Source organism: Daktulosphaira vitifoliae, unplaced genomic scaffold (genome assembly GCF_025091365.1).
Source record: "Daktulosphaira vitifoliae isolate Bord-2020 unplaced genomic scaffold, ASM2509136v1 Scaffold_3, whole genome shotgun sequence".
NCBI lineage: Eukaryota > Metazoa > Arthropoda > Insecta > Hemiptera > Phylloxeridae > Daktulosphaira > Daktulosphaira vitifoliae.
Genome location: NW_026099574.1, coordinates 36,772,281 through 36,788,765, shown reverse-complemented (window position 1 = coordinate 36,788,765; position 16,485 = coordinate 36,772,281). Strand labels below are relative to the sequence as shown.

The 16,485-nt window shown below is 24.3% G+C and overlaps 3 protein-coding genes and 1 long non-coding RNA gene across 23 annotated transcripts in view; 3 read left to right on the top strand and 1 right to left on the bottom strand.

Annotated features, from left to right (window-relative positions):
• LOC126900747 (uncharacterized) overlaps window positions 1–799 on the top strand; it is an 8,032-nt gene extending 7,233 nt beyond the window's left edge. The window contains exons 2-3 of one of the 2 annotated variants that reach the window (XR_007702916.1): window positions 104–219; window positions 440–799. This is a non-coding gene — a long non-coding RNA (uncharacterized LOC126900747). Of the gene's footprint in view, window positions 1–23; window positions 220–439 lie in introns of those variants that run through there. The other variant, XR_007702915.1, reaches the window with a different exon arrangement.
• Window positions 800–1,741: 942 nt separating this feature from the next.
• On the top strand, window positions 1,742–4,010 carry LOC126902592 (28S ribosomal protein S10, mitochondrial-like). Its single transcript, XM_050680026.1, has 4 exons — window positions 1,742–1,979; window positions 2,040–2,173; window positions 3,186–3,387; window positions 3,887–4,010. Exons 1-4 carry the CDS (start codon window positions 1,833–1,835, stop codon window positions 3,938–3,940), a joined length of 537 nt encoding a protein of 178 aa, XP_050535983.1. The 5' UTR covers window positions 1,742–1,832; the 3' UTR covers window positions 3,941–4,010.
• Window positions 4,011–6,012: 2,002 nt separating this feature from the next.
• On the bottom strand, window positions 6,013–15,770 carry LOC126902591 (protein phosphatase 1 regulatory subunit 37). Of its 15 annotated transcripts, none has more exons than XM_050680022.1 (10): window positions 15,639–15,770; window positions 11,835–12,044; window positions 10,859–11,103; window positions 10,017–10,136; window positions 9,792–9,942; window positions 9,094–9,223; window positions 8,883–9,018; window positions 8,511–8,699; window positions 7,251–7,376; window positions 6,013–7,103 (listed from the first exon to the last, which is right to left on the bottom strand). In XM_050680022.1, the coding sequence occupies exons 2-10, from the start codon at window positions 12,022–12,024 to the stop codon at window positions 6,210–6,212; spliced, it is 2,181 nt and encodes a 726-aa protein (XP_050535979.1). In that variant the 5' UTR covers window positions 12,025–12,044; window positions 15,639–15,770; the 3' UTR covers window positions 6,013–6,209. The 15 variants fall into 15 exon arrangements, with proteins under 15 accessions (XP_050535979.1, XP_050535975.1, XP_050535981.1 ...); XM_050680018.1 differs by lacking the exon at window positions 11,835–12,044 and adding an exon at window positions 11,169–11,378 and having other exon boundaries at window positions 15,639–15,769; XM_050680024.1 differs by lacking the exon at window positions 15,639–15,770 and adding an exon at window positions 15,095–15,113.
• The window catches only part of LOC126902590 (5'-AMP-activated protein kinase subunit gamma-2-like), a 36,934-nt gene continuing 33,760 nt past the window's right edge, over window positions 13,312–16,485 (top strand). For 3 of the 5 annotated variants that reach the window (XM_050680005.1, XM_050680006.1, XM_050680004.1), the window contains exons 1-2: window positions 13,865–14,059; window positions 14,221–14,382. In XM_050680005.1, the coding sequence (XP_050535962.1) occupies window positions 14,226–14,382 (157 nt within the window). In that variant the 5' untranslated portion in view covers window positions 13,865–14,059; window positions 14,221–14,225. Of the gene's footprint in view, window positions 13,513–13,863; window positions 14,060–14,220; window positions 14,383–16,485 lie in introns of those variants that run through there. The other 2 variants (XM_050680007.1, XM_050680008.1) reach the window with 2 other exon arrangements.

Below are 16,485 nucleotides of genomic sequence, written 5' to 3'. Positions count from 1 at the left end.
ATCTATCTTTTAAATTATAATAATCAACGTCTTAAAAACAGATCAATTATATTAATATATGTCTGTTTAGTGGTGACGATTAATTCTACTACTTTTTCTTTAGGAAAGTGAAAGTAAAAATGAAGAGCAGTTTTCCTCCAGTTTCATTTTGGCATAGATACAATGACAGTCGTAGACCGTTTCCGAGTTTGATTTCTCCGCTTTTACACTCGGTTTGCTGTAAGTAAAAATTAATTCTATAAAATTTTTGACGGCATAAGTTTTTTTTAACTTTATACGTTGGATCTCACGAAATTTAATTTTTTTTTTGTTAAATTGAGATTTTTATCACTTAAACTGTTTCATACATAAAATACATACACCAATATTAGTTTTAAGTTATTATTAATGATATTTTAACATTAAGATTTTAGAAACAACAAGATAATTTATTTTTCAGATGAAAATGAATCTATATTGGTACATGTTTATAGTAACAGTTATAATGCTTCTTCATTCGGATGCAAAAAAACCTAAAAAAACAAGAAACATAAAAATGGACAAACGATCTCAAAGAACTATTGTCCCTTACATTGATTTTGGTGCTCATACAGGATCGCATGGATCATACGGATGGTACGCTGATTTTCCAGCCCATATAAAATAATGCAATCGTTCAAATGTCTTTTTTTACAATTGTTATAATTCTTTTAATAAAAATTTACAATTTCATCAAAATTTGCTTTTTAAAAATAAATATTCATTGTTGAGGAGTGATTCCTTTTAATTATAATATTAATAGTAAATAATAAATCCTTCAGTTATTTTGATTTGTAATTTTTTAATAAGGTTTAGTATTTACAGGGAAAAAAATGGTCAAGAGGTCTAAGGGAGTTAAACTGTCCAGGCCCTTTTAAATTAAGTAATTAGTGAGATCTATGATTTTTTTTAGAATTAAAGGAACAGCACTTGTATTACTTGGGCTGCTTTCCAGGAATACATTTCCTCTCAATCCACACCTAACATTACATACAATTTTATTTAGTCTTACTGTATTATATCATATATGTGTTATAATAAAAATAAATGTGTTTATATACTAGTTATAAAATAAGTTTCAGTCTGATTTACTTTCAGGTATAGATAGAAATTTGGTGAATTTNAACAATGAGAACAATAGAAACCCGTTTCCAGACTTACTGAACACCCTGTATATGTGTTATAATAAAAATAAATGTGTTTATGTACTAGTTATAAAATAAGTATCTCTCTGATTTACTTTCAGGTATAGATAGAAATTTGGTGAATTTTTTAGGGCGGCTAGAATAATAATTTAAGGGCACCTTACATATATTAAAAATAAATTAAAATTTTGAAGGACAACATTTTATACTACCTGAGACATGAGGTCATGAACCATCTGATAAAAAAGGTGAATATTAGAGTGGTTGTTCAGAGTTAAAAAGTTATATTGTTTTGAATTAGGTAGGTATGGAAACCACTCTCCAGAATATTCGAATACATGATAAAATTTAAAAAACAAAATTTTGTAATAACCAAATAACTTTGAAGTTCCTTGAGTGTTAAAATGGATATTAGTGAAGAGAAAATTTTGCAGTGACATTAACGATAATCATATTTTTCTTCCATTGATATAATTATTTTATCGTAATCTTAGAAGATCTTTATTATTAAAAAAAAAACTGAGATTAAGATAAAATATTCGAATGCAAAATTGTTTGTAGTAGAGTGATAACAGTTATAAAACAGCATGTAATAATACTGATAGGATTTTTAAATTTAATAAATATTTTTTTATTGAAACTTTTATTTAACTTTTTCATCAATTAATTATGACTTTATTATTGAAAACTTCATTAATCCTTAAAAATAGAGCAACTTCACTAGTTTCATGTTTTAATGTGTATACGAGGTGCTTAAGTGATAATACAGTACTATCTGAAAATAACACTAGTACTTTGGCAACTACAACTTCTCTAGTAATAATAAATGATATTTAGTAAGAACATTTTCTAATAGTTTTACTTTATTTGCTACAGCCTGTAGGAGAACTAGATAAACTGTATAAAGTTATTGAATTTGAATGTCGTGGTAATGATCCAGCAGTGTTACGGAGTTATACTCAATTTACTTCAATGACAGCAAATGAATTAGGTATTGAAGTAGGAAAATGGTTAGTAAAAAGTTAAAAATAAAATTCTCTAAAATATTTTTTTGTGTATTCAATAAAAAATTAATAAAAAAAAATAGTTATTTAATAGTGTATGAATGCAATATCTATCTTCTATTCTTGTAAGATAGTCTCAATCTGTGAAAAATATTTATATTATTAATACTCAGTAACTGACAAATTATTAAGTCACCTGAATAGAAGGGAAATTTCTATTTGGTAATGTGCCTTACTTTTTTATTTTTTGCGCATTGATTTCGAAATTTCTTAAATGTATTATTATTGTTCTATGTCACACTAATTTTTTATAACAAATAACTTTTCAATCAGTATTGCATAGTAATTCAAACTTTTTTATTTATTTAAAAGAATATTTGTTTTCTTCACTGTATTTTTCAAACTGCAAAGAAATGGGTTTAAATCATTTTTAATCAAAACTATCTATGATCCAAATTTTCCTAATTTTATAGAAATCTTAATACTTGTCTGTATTATAATTAATATAAATTTTAATGTCTTAAGAATAAGTAGCCTGTGTAGTTAGTCTGGTAGGAAAGTTGTGCCACAATTCACTAGCATTGAAACTTGATTTTATATCTTCTAGCTAAATAGGTTTTATTCTTCTTCATAATGCAAGTTACTTAGTTGAAATAAAGTTAAACATGTAAGAAAAAATTAATATGTTGAGGGATGAACATTCTAATGTTAATAATTTAAGTTTATTAATTTTTAGAACTATTTTCTTCATAACATTTTAGCATATTATTAACATGTTAACATTTATTAATATGTTCTTTTAAGTAATATAATTTTTAATACTTTAGTGTGTATTATATACTATAATTAAGCTGATGTTGAAGTTAGTAATTAAGATCTTTAATTAAAAAAAAAAATTATAGCAAGTCTAATTATAAATAAGACATTGAAAAACCTATGAGTAAATTTGAGTGATTTATTCTATAGTCTATTTTTATTATATCAATTTGAATATTATGCATTAAATTTATTGTTTAAGTTGGTCACCTCGTAAAGCTCATCATGAACGTTACACATTGTTGAGATCTATTCATGTACATAAAAGATGTCGTGTCCAGTACGAGGTTAGGACTTGGTTTAGATTTATTCAGTTCCATAAGCTAACTGGGTCGACAGCTGATACATTTTTAGAATATACCCAAAGAAATTTGCCAGAAGGAGTAGCTCTTAAAGTGACAAAAGTAATTGTTTTTTTATCTATAATATACTGTCATTACATTTATTTAAATTTTTTATAATAAATAAATAAATTTTTTTTAACTCAAATTATACTGGCTTTGGTTTACCAATATTTGAGTTCAGAAGTTTAAAATATTTTATAGATACAATTGTATTATAATAATTATAATACAATTTATCATAATTATTATGATAAATAGTTTTGTTTCTCTGTTGTTAAAAATTTATTTATTGAAAAGATCAAAGCAAATTTTTTGAATGTCACTTTATAATATAGCTGTGTTTATATACTTATATAATCCAACTCATTCTTGAGTTAGACTAGTAATTTTAACCTACAATACATAATTAAATATTTTAACATAATTATTTAATACAAATTTAAATTTCTACATATAAATTAATTTTTCAAAATTATTTTCAATTAAAATTGTAGTCATTTTATAAATGAAAACATTAAATTTTTCAAGGTTTATATTTAAGTTAAATTTTATATTGCAGGTTTTGCTGGAACAATTTCCTGAGAGTATATCATCACATATGGTTCAAGAATAATTTTGTATAATTATGTTGTTTATAATTAATATATTGATGTGTAAATTAAATTAAATTTTTGCTGTGTAAATACTGTTTTTATTTAATTAAAATATTTAACTCAAAAAGCGACAAAAAAATTTGCTGATACATATTTTGGGAATAATATAATGTATGTGTTTAACATTAGTAATGGTAACATTTTTTACAAAATACATTTTTAGTAATGTTTTTGTAACTTTTTGAGTTTTAATATATTTTAGTTTTATAATAATATTATTAATATAATTTTAATTTTAAATAGTATTAGTCACAAATAACCAATTTTTATTGTTTAATTAAAATAATCATTTGTATAAGTAAAAATAATTTAGTCAAATAGTATCGACCAGGACCATCATGTTGCACAGTAGTTATCTTGAGTTCTAAGATATTTTTCAATTTATGTTAACATTTTTATTAAGGTTGGAGGGCCAAGGCTTTTTTTTATTAAACAGTATTTGTAATTCTAAAGAAAGGCTATAGATGCCTATGTAATAAATAAAAGAATTCCAATCTACCAAAGTCCTAATTAAAAATATAATTATAGAATTAAATAATAGTACAAGTTGTCTAAAGATAACAGAATAATTTTGTATTACTTAAAGTGATTGTTTCTGTTTTTTATATAGCAGTAAAAATTAATTGAAGAACACCTTAATAAAATAACGAGAATTTTAATCAAATTTTCACTCTATTTGAGCAAGAATTTACAATGTACAATTAATGCAAAATCAATAAAAGTTAATTGACAAAAAAATGTCAGTTTATTTTAAAACAAAAAAATAAATCAATAAACCTCTTAAGTACTCTATACTAACAATATGTAACGTGTAAACTAAATAAATACATTATACATAGTTACAAATATATTTATGCAACACTAACTATAGCTTAAAATGTAATAATAAATTTGGTAACATCATTTTCCAATTAGTTATTAACTTAATAATAATGGATTAAAATAAAAAAGAAATGGCACCTGTAAAGAAATATAACTTTATAAGAGTTAGGGTTTTTTTCAAGTAAATTGACTTAAAACTTTCCAAATACTGTTTGGAAAAAATCAGTCTTTGGAATATGTTATTAAAAAAATTTAAGTAATTGAATGAAAATAAAATTACACAATGTCAAATACAGTATAAAGTTAAACAAAACAAACAAAAAATTATCACAAAGAAAAACCCAAGACAAAAATCACAGACAATAAAAGTATTCAAGAATTCGGAAAATTAAAATGTTAATTCAAACAGTATTACTTGAACCATTATTAAAAATTTTTTGTTAAATTATGTGAATTATCTTATGGTAAATTTTAAAATTTTTTATATACATTAAAATGCATGAAACCTATTAAATGATTTTTAAATATTCAGAACCCAGATATAAGTTATTGCACATTACAATTATTATTCTTTGTAATTTTCTAAATGTATAAAAATTAAGGATAACAAAACAGATGATTAAATTCTTTATTAATATTAAGTATCAACAATTTAAATATATGATAGATAACCATTATGTAATAATGAGTAACAACAAATACGTGATGATTATCTTTTTGTTCCTTCGGTTAAATATTTGTGTGGTAACTTATATTCTATATATAATTTATAATGATGTTTAAAATATAACATTGTATAGTACAGGGTATATATTTTATTAAAATCAATAATAACAACCCCAACTATGTGCCAATAATCTATACATCCATTTATTTATATATATATATATGAATGTATATATGTACATTAAGTTTTTTTTAAAACAAATTATGATATTTTTGAGTATGGAAAAGAAATAGTCATAGAAGTATTTTCCAAATTACAAAAATGATTAAATGTCAATATTCATTGACTTATGGTTTTATGCGGATAAAATACTTTTCAGTTAAGTATTTTATGTTTATGAAAATTCTATAAATATTGAATAAAAGCATTTAAATATTGGTCTAAATTTTTCATTAAATAAATTTTTAAAATAGCACTATGTTGAATTTTTTGCAAATTTTTTTGTATTGAAATTTTATATTTTATGAAATTATAACTACTATATCAAAATGATCCCATATATATATATATATTTTATAAATTGTTCAACAATGATAAAAACAAAATTTGTACTTTTGTGCTTGTAAATCACAATGTAGTAAAGGGAATCTGAATACAAGAATACATTTGGGGTATCTTAAAGTATAATTTAACAATACAAATGCATTTGTTCCTTATGAAATGCTTAATTGGTAACATTTTTAAAAAGTACGCAAATCGCTTAAACTATGTCTACCTTTTTCTGATAATGGCCTACAAATTGATGTAGCTTTTTTTAAACTACCAAATACAGGAGGCCAGGTTGCTTGATCTAAATTAACTGGTTTTTTTGGCTCAAGTTCTGATTCAAAAACTGAATCATTAGATTCTACTGTGTCAACAGATGTGGATGATTTATCACCACTAGAAAAAGGGCTAAATAAACTTAGAAGTTTATCAACTCCTGTTGTTGTAGCTTGATCAATGCTAGATGTGATGTTTTGTAATGATGTTAATAAAGGCCGAGAGCCCATAACCCATGATACTTTTCTTGTTCTTTGATTTTTTCTTTTATCAATATTTTTTTTCTTGCACAAATCCAAACTATCAACAGTAAGTTCCAAGTTAGTATGTCCAAATGAATCATCTGATAAGGATTCACTACTGGCAGTAGGTGCTTTATCATTTAATCTAGTTACTTTGAATCGATTTTCTTTTGGCTTTTGTTCAGACACTTTAGATACTTGAAAACGGTTACGTGTAGAAGTTATTGATGGACTACAGGCAGGACTAGTTGCAATAGGACTGTGTATTGGACTAGGAGCAGGACTTCTTAAACGTCCACTACTTCCTCTGAATGTAGTAGATAAATAATCATCAGAACCAAGAAAATTTGGATTTTTAAATGAATTGTACTGCATCATTAATGATTCACAAGTGAGAGAAATTTTTCTAGAATCTACATTAGGTATTTTGATAGATTTTGTAATATTAGTTTCATCAGATTTTTCATCTAATATATCATCAAATATCTCCTTATTATGGTTTTTACTTTCATTTTCTAAACATATTTGTTTTATAGTATCTAGTAAATTAGTATATTCTTTTGTTGTTTCCTTAAAAAAAAAATGTATATTATAAATAAAAAGTTAATGTTGAATTTGTAATAACACAATAGAGAAATGGACAATATTTTGCATTTTTTTTTTCTGCTAATATGCCTATAAATTTAATTTCAAATTATTTAATTTAAAAAATCTTACAACTGCAAAATTGATTCGTGGAAGAGGATCTATGTCAAGTCTAGTGATTCTACGATTTTTCATTACAGAATCTTTCAAGCTTTTAATGCCTTTGATTTGTATATTATTGTCTCGTAAGTCTAATCTCTACAGCAAAGTAAAATAATAGTAAGCATCAAATTTCACTTGCAACCAAAAATCAATAACAAATACATAAGTTATGTTTATAAAATAAAAATGATTAAAATCATAAAAGCAGCATTATTATCTTAATCTTATCTATTTAAGATTGAAGTATAGTAAACTACATTAATTTTAACTGAACTCTAAAAATCTTATAACCTTGAGATATTTTAATTTCTCATTAAGAAATTTACTACGACAATCATCAAATTTTTAATAAATGAAGGAATATGAACTGTTTTACTCTTTAAAACCATAATTTTGTTTAATATTTAAATACATGAAGTAGCAAAGCAAAAACTAATGGAATTTTGAGGGCAAATTCACATGTTTGTCTTTCAGAGAACTTCCATGTAGTTTTTAGCATTACACAGCTTATTTTATTTTTTTAATTTCCAATGGTTATAGATAATAAATATATAAATTCATTATTTAAAAATAAAAACAAATTTTTAATACAAAGAACCAGTTTTTTTTTTCCTGAAAATTCAACGATGGAGCCAGTTTTTTATGTAAGACAACTAATAGAAAAGTATAAGAAAGAGAAAAATAAGCTGTGTATAGTATTTATATATTTGAAGAAAGCATATAATAGAGTACTGAGAGAGGATTTAAAGTAAGTATTAATGAGAAAAGGAGTCCCAAAATGGTACATTTATAATAGTAGAGGATATGAAGGATAAGACTTGTACTAGTGTAAAAACTGTGAGCGGAGTAGTAACAAATGATTTTAGGGTAAGTGTAGGAACGCACCAAGGTTTGGCTTTAAGCCCTTACTTATTTTCTATAGTGTTGGATGAAATTCCTAGAGAAATACAAGGAGAGATAATATGGTGCATGTTGTTCACTGATAATATAGTGTTAAAGGCGAGGAAAAAGAAGAAGACTAATAAATTTTTACTTCTCACAAATATCTTTTTGTTGTATAATTTGATAAATACTTAAAAGTTTTAAAATATGGGTAAAAAAAAGTAAAAAATAATGTAATCAATGTAAAGTTTTTTTTGTATATAATAATAACCTATACTCTTTTATTTGAACATTAACTAATTATGTTTATATTATTTTTAAATAATTAAATAATAATTTTTAACTTACTTGTAATGATTCATTAACTTCAAGAATTTCTGATAAGTGTTGGGCTCCTCTACAAGTAATCTGTGTACTTTGTAAGCCTAGTCTTAATATATTTTTATTCTTTTTCATTGGAATTTTTATTACTTCAGCAGTTGAATCAAGTAAGCAATTGTAACCAATGTTGAGCATTTCTAGTTTTGTTTCTATATCCTATAATAGTTATATATTAATAACATTATGACTTATATTTTGCATGGCTTTATTTAACCAAAAATTGGATTTTTAATATCATTTGGAAATAAAATAATTACAACAAATATTTTTGAAAATAAATACTTATCTAACATGTACGCCTCAAAACACAATGATTTATCAACTAATTTAAGTACTTACAATTAAATTAGCTAATGTTTCTGAACATTCTTGATCTAAATTGTTATTCCAACAAATTAAAATGGTTAATGATGAATTTTGATTAATAATGCTTTCACAAATTATTTTAAATCCTTTATTTTGAATGTTATTATTGCTGCAATAAATCAAATATTTTAATATATTAATCTGTATCTAAAATTATGTAGGTTTTTATAAAACCTTTCTTTACCTCAAATCCAGTAGTTCCAATGTTGTATTACACTTTAACAAATTTGCAATTGGTAGTGCATCATTTTCATTTAAATAATTTTCAGCCAAGTACAATTCCTTCAAGGTACTATTATATTTTAATGAAGATGCTAAAAAATTTTTTTGTAATAATTATATTGTATTAAAGCAATATTTTTGATTTAAAGAATTTGTTTGATCAGAGTTGAGAATTTTAAGCTAAGACTTTCAATAATACTATTAGTCCCTCTAAAATTCCAAAAATTAATTTATATGACATTATAAATGATATTTGAATTATGAAAATAATTATAGTTCAACCGTCAATAAGTCTATAAACAACACTAAATGATTCATTGTTCATGAACTGATGTTTATTGACATCTATGATGATATTCATTAATCTAATAATTCAGAAGGGTCACATGCCGGATATAAAAAAATGTATTATATAAAATATTAAATAATTATACTTATAAAATTATTTGAAAACTCATTAAAATTCTTAAATTTAAAGTGTGACAAATTAAGATAACTATGAATCAAATGAAATTCAACTATAGTTTAATTATATTATCTTATAATTAACTATATTCAATTTAAAATAAATATTTGAAGTAATCAACTATTATATTTTTTTTTTTGAAAATAAATATAAAGTAAAAAAATTCTTAAGGATACCATAAATACTTTTATTACCTAATGAAAGTATAGTTCGGTCCGATAAATTACAATTTTCAAGCTTTAAAATACATAATTGACATCCAAACCGTAATGCACGACCTAAAATGTGCATACTTTGTTCACTAAGTATAGTATTTCTTGCTTCAAGTATTTCAAGACATTTGGACTAAAAAATTATTTAATTATTACACATAATTAATTAATTATTTTTATTAAAAATAAAAATAAAACAATAAATACCTTTTTTAACATTCGAGCACATGCTTGCCAACCTCTAACACCAATGTCATTATTGGATGATATATTTAAACAGAATGCAGATTCATAAAAATCTAACATGTCAAACAGAGCAATTGCAGCCTATAAAAAGTAATTTTTCATTAATCTAATGTCAAAAAAAATTATTTTTAAGTGAAAAATATCAAGTTAACTTGATTTTAAGGACTTAAAAAAGTAACGTTTTTAATAAGTATATGATTAAATTTTTATATGCAAATTGCTACTGCCTATTTAAAATATAAATAAAAACATTATTACTTCATCATTTAATCCTGTAGCTTCTACATTGATAGTTTGAAATTGAACTCTTTTTAATATTTCTTCAAGACTCTCACAATCAACATTGTTTAAGTAGACTCCCTTTAAGTCAAAACATTCATTTCTTTCTATATTAAAATTTAATGCTTTTATTTGTGACAGAACTGATTGTATGGGTTGTGTATTGTGTCTTTCACACGATTCTAGATATTTTTTTGTTAATAAATCAGCGGTAACATTTTCTACTATAATGTAAAAGTTATTATTTTTGCATATTTTAAGTTGTTCAGAATATTTGAATACTACTTACCACATTCCCAAGGATGTGCCGTTTCCAAAACTCCTGTAACTATTTGACTTTCATCATCAGGAAAGGAAACATTTCGACTAATTNCGAATGTCAAAAGAAATTATTTTTAAGTGAAAATATCAAGTTAACTTGATTTTAAGGACTTAAAAAAGTAACTTTTTTAATAAGAATATGATTAAATTTTCATATGCAAATTGCTACTGCCTATTTAAAATATAAATAAAAACATTATTACCTCATCATTTAATCCTGTAGCTTCTACATTGATAGTTTGAAATTGAACTCTTTTTAATATTTCTTCAAGACTCTCACAATCAACATTGTTTAAGTAGACTCCCTTTAAGTCAAAACATTCATTTCTTTCTATATTAAAATTTAATGCTTTTATTTGTGACAGAACTGATTGTATGGGTTGTGTATTGTGTCTTTCACACGATTCTAGATATTTTTTTGTTAATAAATCAGCGGTAACATTTTCTACTATAATGTAAAAGTTATTATTTTTGCATATTTTAAGTTGTTCAGAATATTTGAATACAACTTACCACATTCCCAAGGATGTGCCGTTTCCAAAACTCCTGTAACTATTTGACTTTCATCATCAGGAAAGGAAACATTTCGACTAATTGAAGTTTTTTTGGAACTAGAACGTAAACAAGATGGACCAACAGGTACATTAGACAAAGAAAGTGTCTCAAAATTACTGGGTAACGATCTGGATTTCCATTCAGTCATTGCTACAAGTTTAAGGAGCACTAAAATACATTATTTGTTTTTTAACGATTGACTAAAATTGCTGGTCAACAGAAAATATTTTTTTGTAGATAATTCGTTTACAAGCTTACTCCACTCTGCATTATAAACAATAGCGCTAAATAGCGTCTGCACTACGACATCGATTGATGTTAAATTTTAAAACAAATGCAAAATAATACATTAAGTAAATTGGAATAACATGAACTTTTTTAAAAAGTTAGCAGTGTAACACATTATGATTAACAACAAGTCTGTGATTTAACATCACAAATCGCGATAATAATTTTAGTGATCACGAGTAGAAAAATAAAAATTCATAATCGATGGTTAGTGGTTGGCAAAATTGACAGTATATAAGTAACTTTACAACCGCGGTAAGCACAATTTACTNTGTAATGTAAAAGTCATTATTTTTGCATATTTTAAGTTGTTCAGAATATTTGAATACAACTTACCACATTCCCAAGGATGTGCCGTTTCCAAAACTCCTGTAACTATTTGACTTTCATCATCAGGAAAGGAAACATTTCGACTAATTGAAGTTTTTTTGGAACTAGAACGTAAACAAGATGGACCAACAGGTACATTAGACAAAGAAAGTGTCTCAAAATTACTGGGTAACGATCTGGATTTCCATTCAGTCATTGCTACAAGTTTAAGGAGCACTAAAATACATTATTTGTTTTTTAACGATTGACTAAAATTGCTGGTCAACAGAAAATATTTTTTTGTAGATAATTCGTTTACAAGCTTACTCCACTCTGCATTATAAACAATAGCGCTAAATAGCGTCTGCACTACGCCATCGATTGATGTTAAATTTTAAAACAAATGCAAAATAATACATTAAGTAAATTGGAATAACATGAACTTTTTTAAAAAGTTAGCTGTGTAACATTATGATTAACAACAAGTCTGTGATTTAACATCACAAATCGCGATAATAATTTTAGTGATCACAAGTAGAAAAATAAAAAATTCATAATCGATGGTTAGTGGTTGGCAAAATTGACAGTATATAAGTAACTTTACAACCGCGGTAAGCACAATTTACTATTGTGAGTGCAAATATTTATTAATTTAAAAAAAAAACTCTCCAAAACGATTGCCTTCAAGTATGGGTGCTTTTAGGTTTTTTACTCATTAATTGTTTAAGTGTATTTTTAAAATTTCAAGAGTTTATTTGGTGATTGAACTCATCGAAGTCAAAAGTGAAAAAAAATCATTAGTAGCGCCATCTATTCACCAACTAAGTCATTTATTTTTCTCATCATTTTAATAGTAATTTTCATTACCGCCCCCATCATGTATTATATACATCGATATGATGGCGAAACAAAAACACAGGGATAATTGTATTTAACATTCGTGATGNCTTTTACAAGCTTACTCCACTCTGCATTATAAACAATAGCGCTAAATAGCGTCTGCACTACGCCATCGATTGATGTTAAATTTTAAAATAAATGCAAAATAATACATTAAGTAAATTGGAATAACATGAACTTTTTTAAAAAGTTAGCTGTGTAACATTATGATTAACAACAAGTCTGTGATTTAACATCACAAATCGCGATAATAATTTTAGTGATCACAAGTAGAAAAATAAAAAATTCATAATCGATGGTTAGTGGTTGGCAAAATTGACAGTATATAAGTAACTTTACAACCGCGGTAAGCACAATTTACTATTGTGAGTGCAAATATTTATTAATTTAAAAAAAAAACTCTCCAAAACGATTGCCTTCAAGTATGGGTGCTTTTAGGTTTTTTACTCATTAATTGTTTAAGTGTATTTTTAAAATTTCAAGAGTTTATTTGGTGATTGAACTCATCGAAGTCAAAACTGAAAAAAAATCATTAGTAGCGCCATCTATTCACCAACTAAGTCATTTATTTCTCTCATCATTTTAATAGTAATTTTCACTACCGCCCCCATCATGTATTATATACATCGATATGATGGCGAAACAAAAACACAGGGATAATTGTATTTAACATTCGTGATGTAAACTGTGATTTTTGCCATCTGGCGATTTGTTCATGCTCAACAACTAAAATTTTAATATTTTTGTATTTTATTATTTACCAGGGCCTCGGATCATGGTTGACCAACTAATTGTTTGAGACAAGGTAGATAAAATCTTTATTTTCACATGCTTGATATTTTTTTTGTTTAAAAATTATTGAAGGAACATAATTTAGATGAAGTAAAGTCAGTTTTACGCTTCAACTAGTTTATTTTTACTAATTCATTTTTTCCGGTATTTAAATAATTTGTATATAAAATTAAGGTGAAATGTCGTCAGCAGCTGGAAAGCAAAAAAACAATTCTGGTCAGGATGATGAAGGGGAAGAAGANTGTTTGGTGATTGAACTCATCGAAGTCAAAACTGAAAAAAAATCATTAGTAGCGCCATCTATTCACCAACTAAGTCATTTATTTCTCTCATCATTTTAATAGTAATTTTCACTACCGCCCCCATCATGTATTATATACATCGATATGATGGCGAAACAAAAACACAGGGATAATTGTATTTAACATTCGTGATGTAAACTGTGATTTTTGCCATCTGGCGATTTGTTCATGCTCAACAACTAAAATTTTAATATTTTTGTATTTTATTATTTACCAGGGCCTCGGATCATGGTTGACCAACTAATTGTTTGAGACAAGGTAGATAAAATCTTTATTTTCACATGCTTGATATTTTTTTTGTTTAAAAATTATTGAAGGAACATAATTTAGATGAAGTAAAGTCAGTTTTACGCTTCAACTAGTTTATTTTTACTCATTCATTTTTTCCGGTATTTAAATAATTTGTATATAAAATTAAGGTGAAATGTCGTCAGCAGCTGGAAAGCAAAAAAACAATTCTGGTCAGGATGATGAAGGGGAAGAAGAGGATGACGAAGTTGGAGATTTGGTTTCTGCCATCAATTATAACACTATTAATTATAACACTATATCATCTATGGCTGTGCTCAAAGAAATACTTGGTAATATATTAATATGTGCAACTTATTTGTTCATATATTAACAGCTGATTAATTTAACAGTGATCCATGTGTTGGGTTTGGCATCCTATTAAATATTTATATATATATATATGGATGTACATTTGAAAATTTACAAATAATTCCTAATATGTTTATTATTAATAAACACCGAGTTTAATTTTTCTAATGTTTTTATACAAAATAACTTTAATTCACAATTAACTTAAAATTTTGATGTATTTTTAAATTTAATTATATATATTAATTGTAATACATGAATAGCTAATACTCAAAAACTAGTTTAATATCTAAGTTATGATGTGTTAATTATGTATATAAAATAACTTATTTTGTTTTTACTTTTACTATCAATTTTAAACCTAAATAATAGGTTCTTATATTCTATTGGGGATAATAAAAATATTTTCAGACTATATTTCTTTAGAATTTTACTTTAATATCAATAAAATTTCTCTTCATTTATTATTATGACAAAAATATAATTTTATAATAGAGCTTTTCAAAAAAAATGTACCTTAATATTTTATGTAATAATTTTTGTAATTATTCTATTTCTATTATAATAGATTAATTAGAATATAAAAAAAATGTTCACTATAAATAATACCATCAAAATGTCAGGTGACAGTTTTTTATCAATGATAAAGAATTTATCTATAATTAAAATATTAAATTTAAAAAAATAATATACCTTTAATTTGAGATTTCAGGATTATTTGTTGAATAAATGAATATAATTTATTTTATTAGTATATTTAATGCATTGTAATATTTTAAACTGGCTGCTTTAGTATCTTAAATCAAATCAAACAATAAATTATGTTCAATTTTCTTTACCTATTTAAAATTAAAAAATAATATTCGTGTAAACATTAAGTGTTCTCATAATTTTATTGATTTTTTAAGTGCTACTTTGTTAAATATTTTAATTTTATGAATAATTAAATTTCTATTAAAAATTTTACATAATTTTTTTTTTTAGTTGTCTTATTTAAATCATAAATAATTAAATTATAAATAGTGTTATTCGAGTTTAAAATGTTAGAATTTTCACTAGTTTGAAATTATTGCCTTAGTAATTACTAATAATGTAACTCAAGTATTCAATTTATTCTTAATTCTTTATCATACCAATTTTTTTGTTTATTTTTGTTTTTATATTTATTTATTTGAAAAATAAAATCTAATTAAACATTCACCAAGTAATAAACTAACTGAAAGTCAAATAATACTACCTTAATTAATTAATTTGTATTTTTATCCATGATAGACAAAAAATATTATCAAATCACATCCATGTTAGTTGAATTTCTTAATAAGAAAAAAAATAGTTTTAACTTAAATATTTATCAAAATAAACTTGTACATCAGGACTTAGAACCAAAATAATCACTATTTTTGATAAATTTTCTTATATCTTTTAAATTAGTTCATCTATATAGATTTTTTTTATTACATGTTAAAAAAAAACGATTAATGAAACAAAATATTTTAAAACATTTTTGAAATCTTAATTGAACTTAAAATTATAATTTAAGAGTTTAAATTATAATTTTAAGTTCAATTAAAAAATTTAATTAAAGGTTTCAAAGGCTGTCTTATATTTTTTTTTCTGTAATCATTTTTTAAAAATGTACTAATTTACTAGATATAAGAAAAATTACAAAAAACTGAAATTATTTTGGTTTCTAGCCTGGTGTACATAGATATTACTTAATATGAGTAAAATATGCCTTTATAAAAATTATGCCTTTTAAGGATGTTAAAAGAAAACATTTATATTAAAGACTGTAACCTAAAATTAAATATTTTATCAATAATGTATATAAAAGTTACATTTTTATTATTCAAAAATAGAATATTGAATATCCAATTATTTTGAAATAAGCACTCAAAAAATATAATCTTTTTTTGTTGTTGTTGACATGTCAAATTATTTGAGTGTTAATAATTATAACATACCATGATTTAAAGCAAGTACATTTTATCTATCTTGTTATCTGCATCATTGAATGCCAACATTTTTAAAATAATCATTGAGTGGTTAATTAGTAGTCAATTATTATTTAGATTACTTGTTTT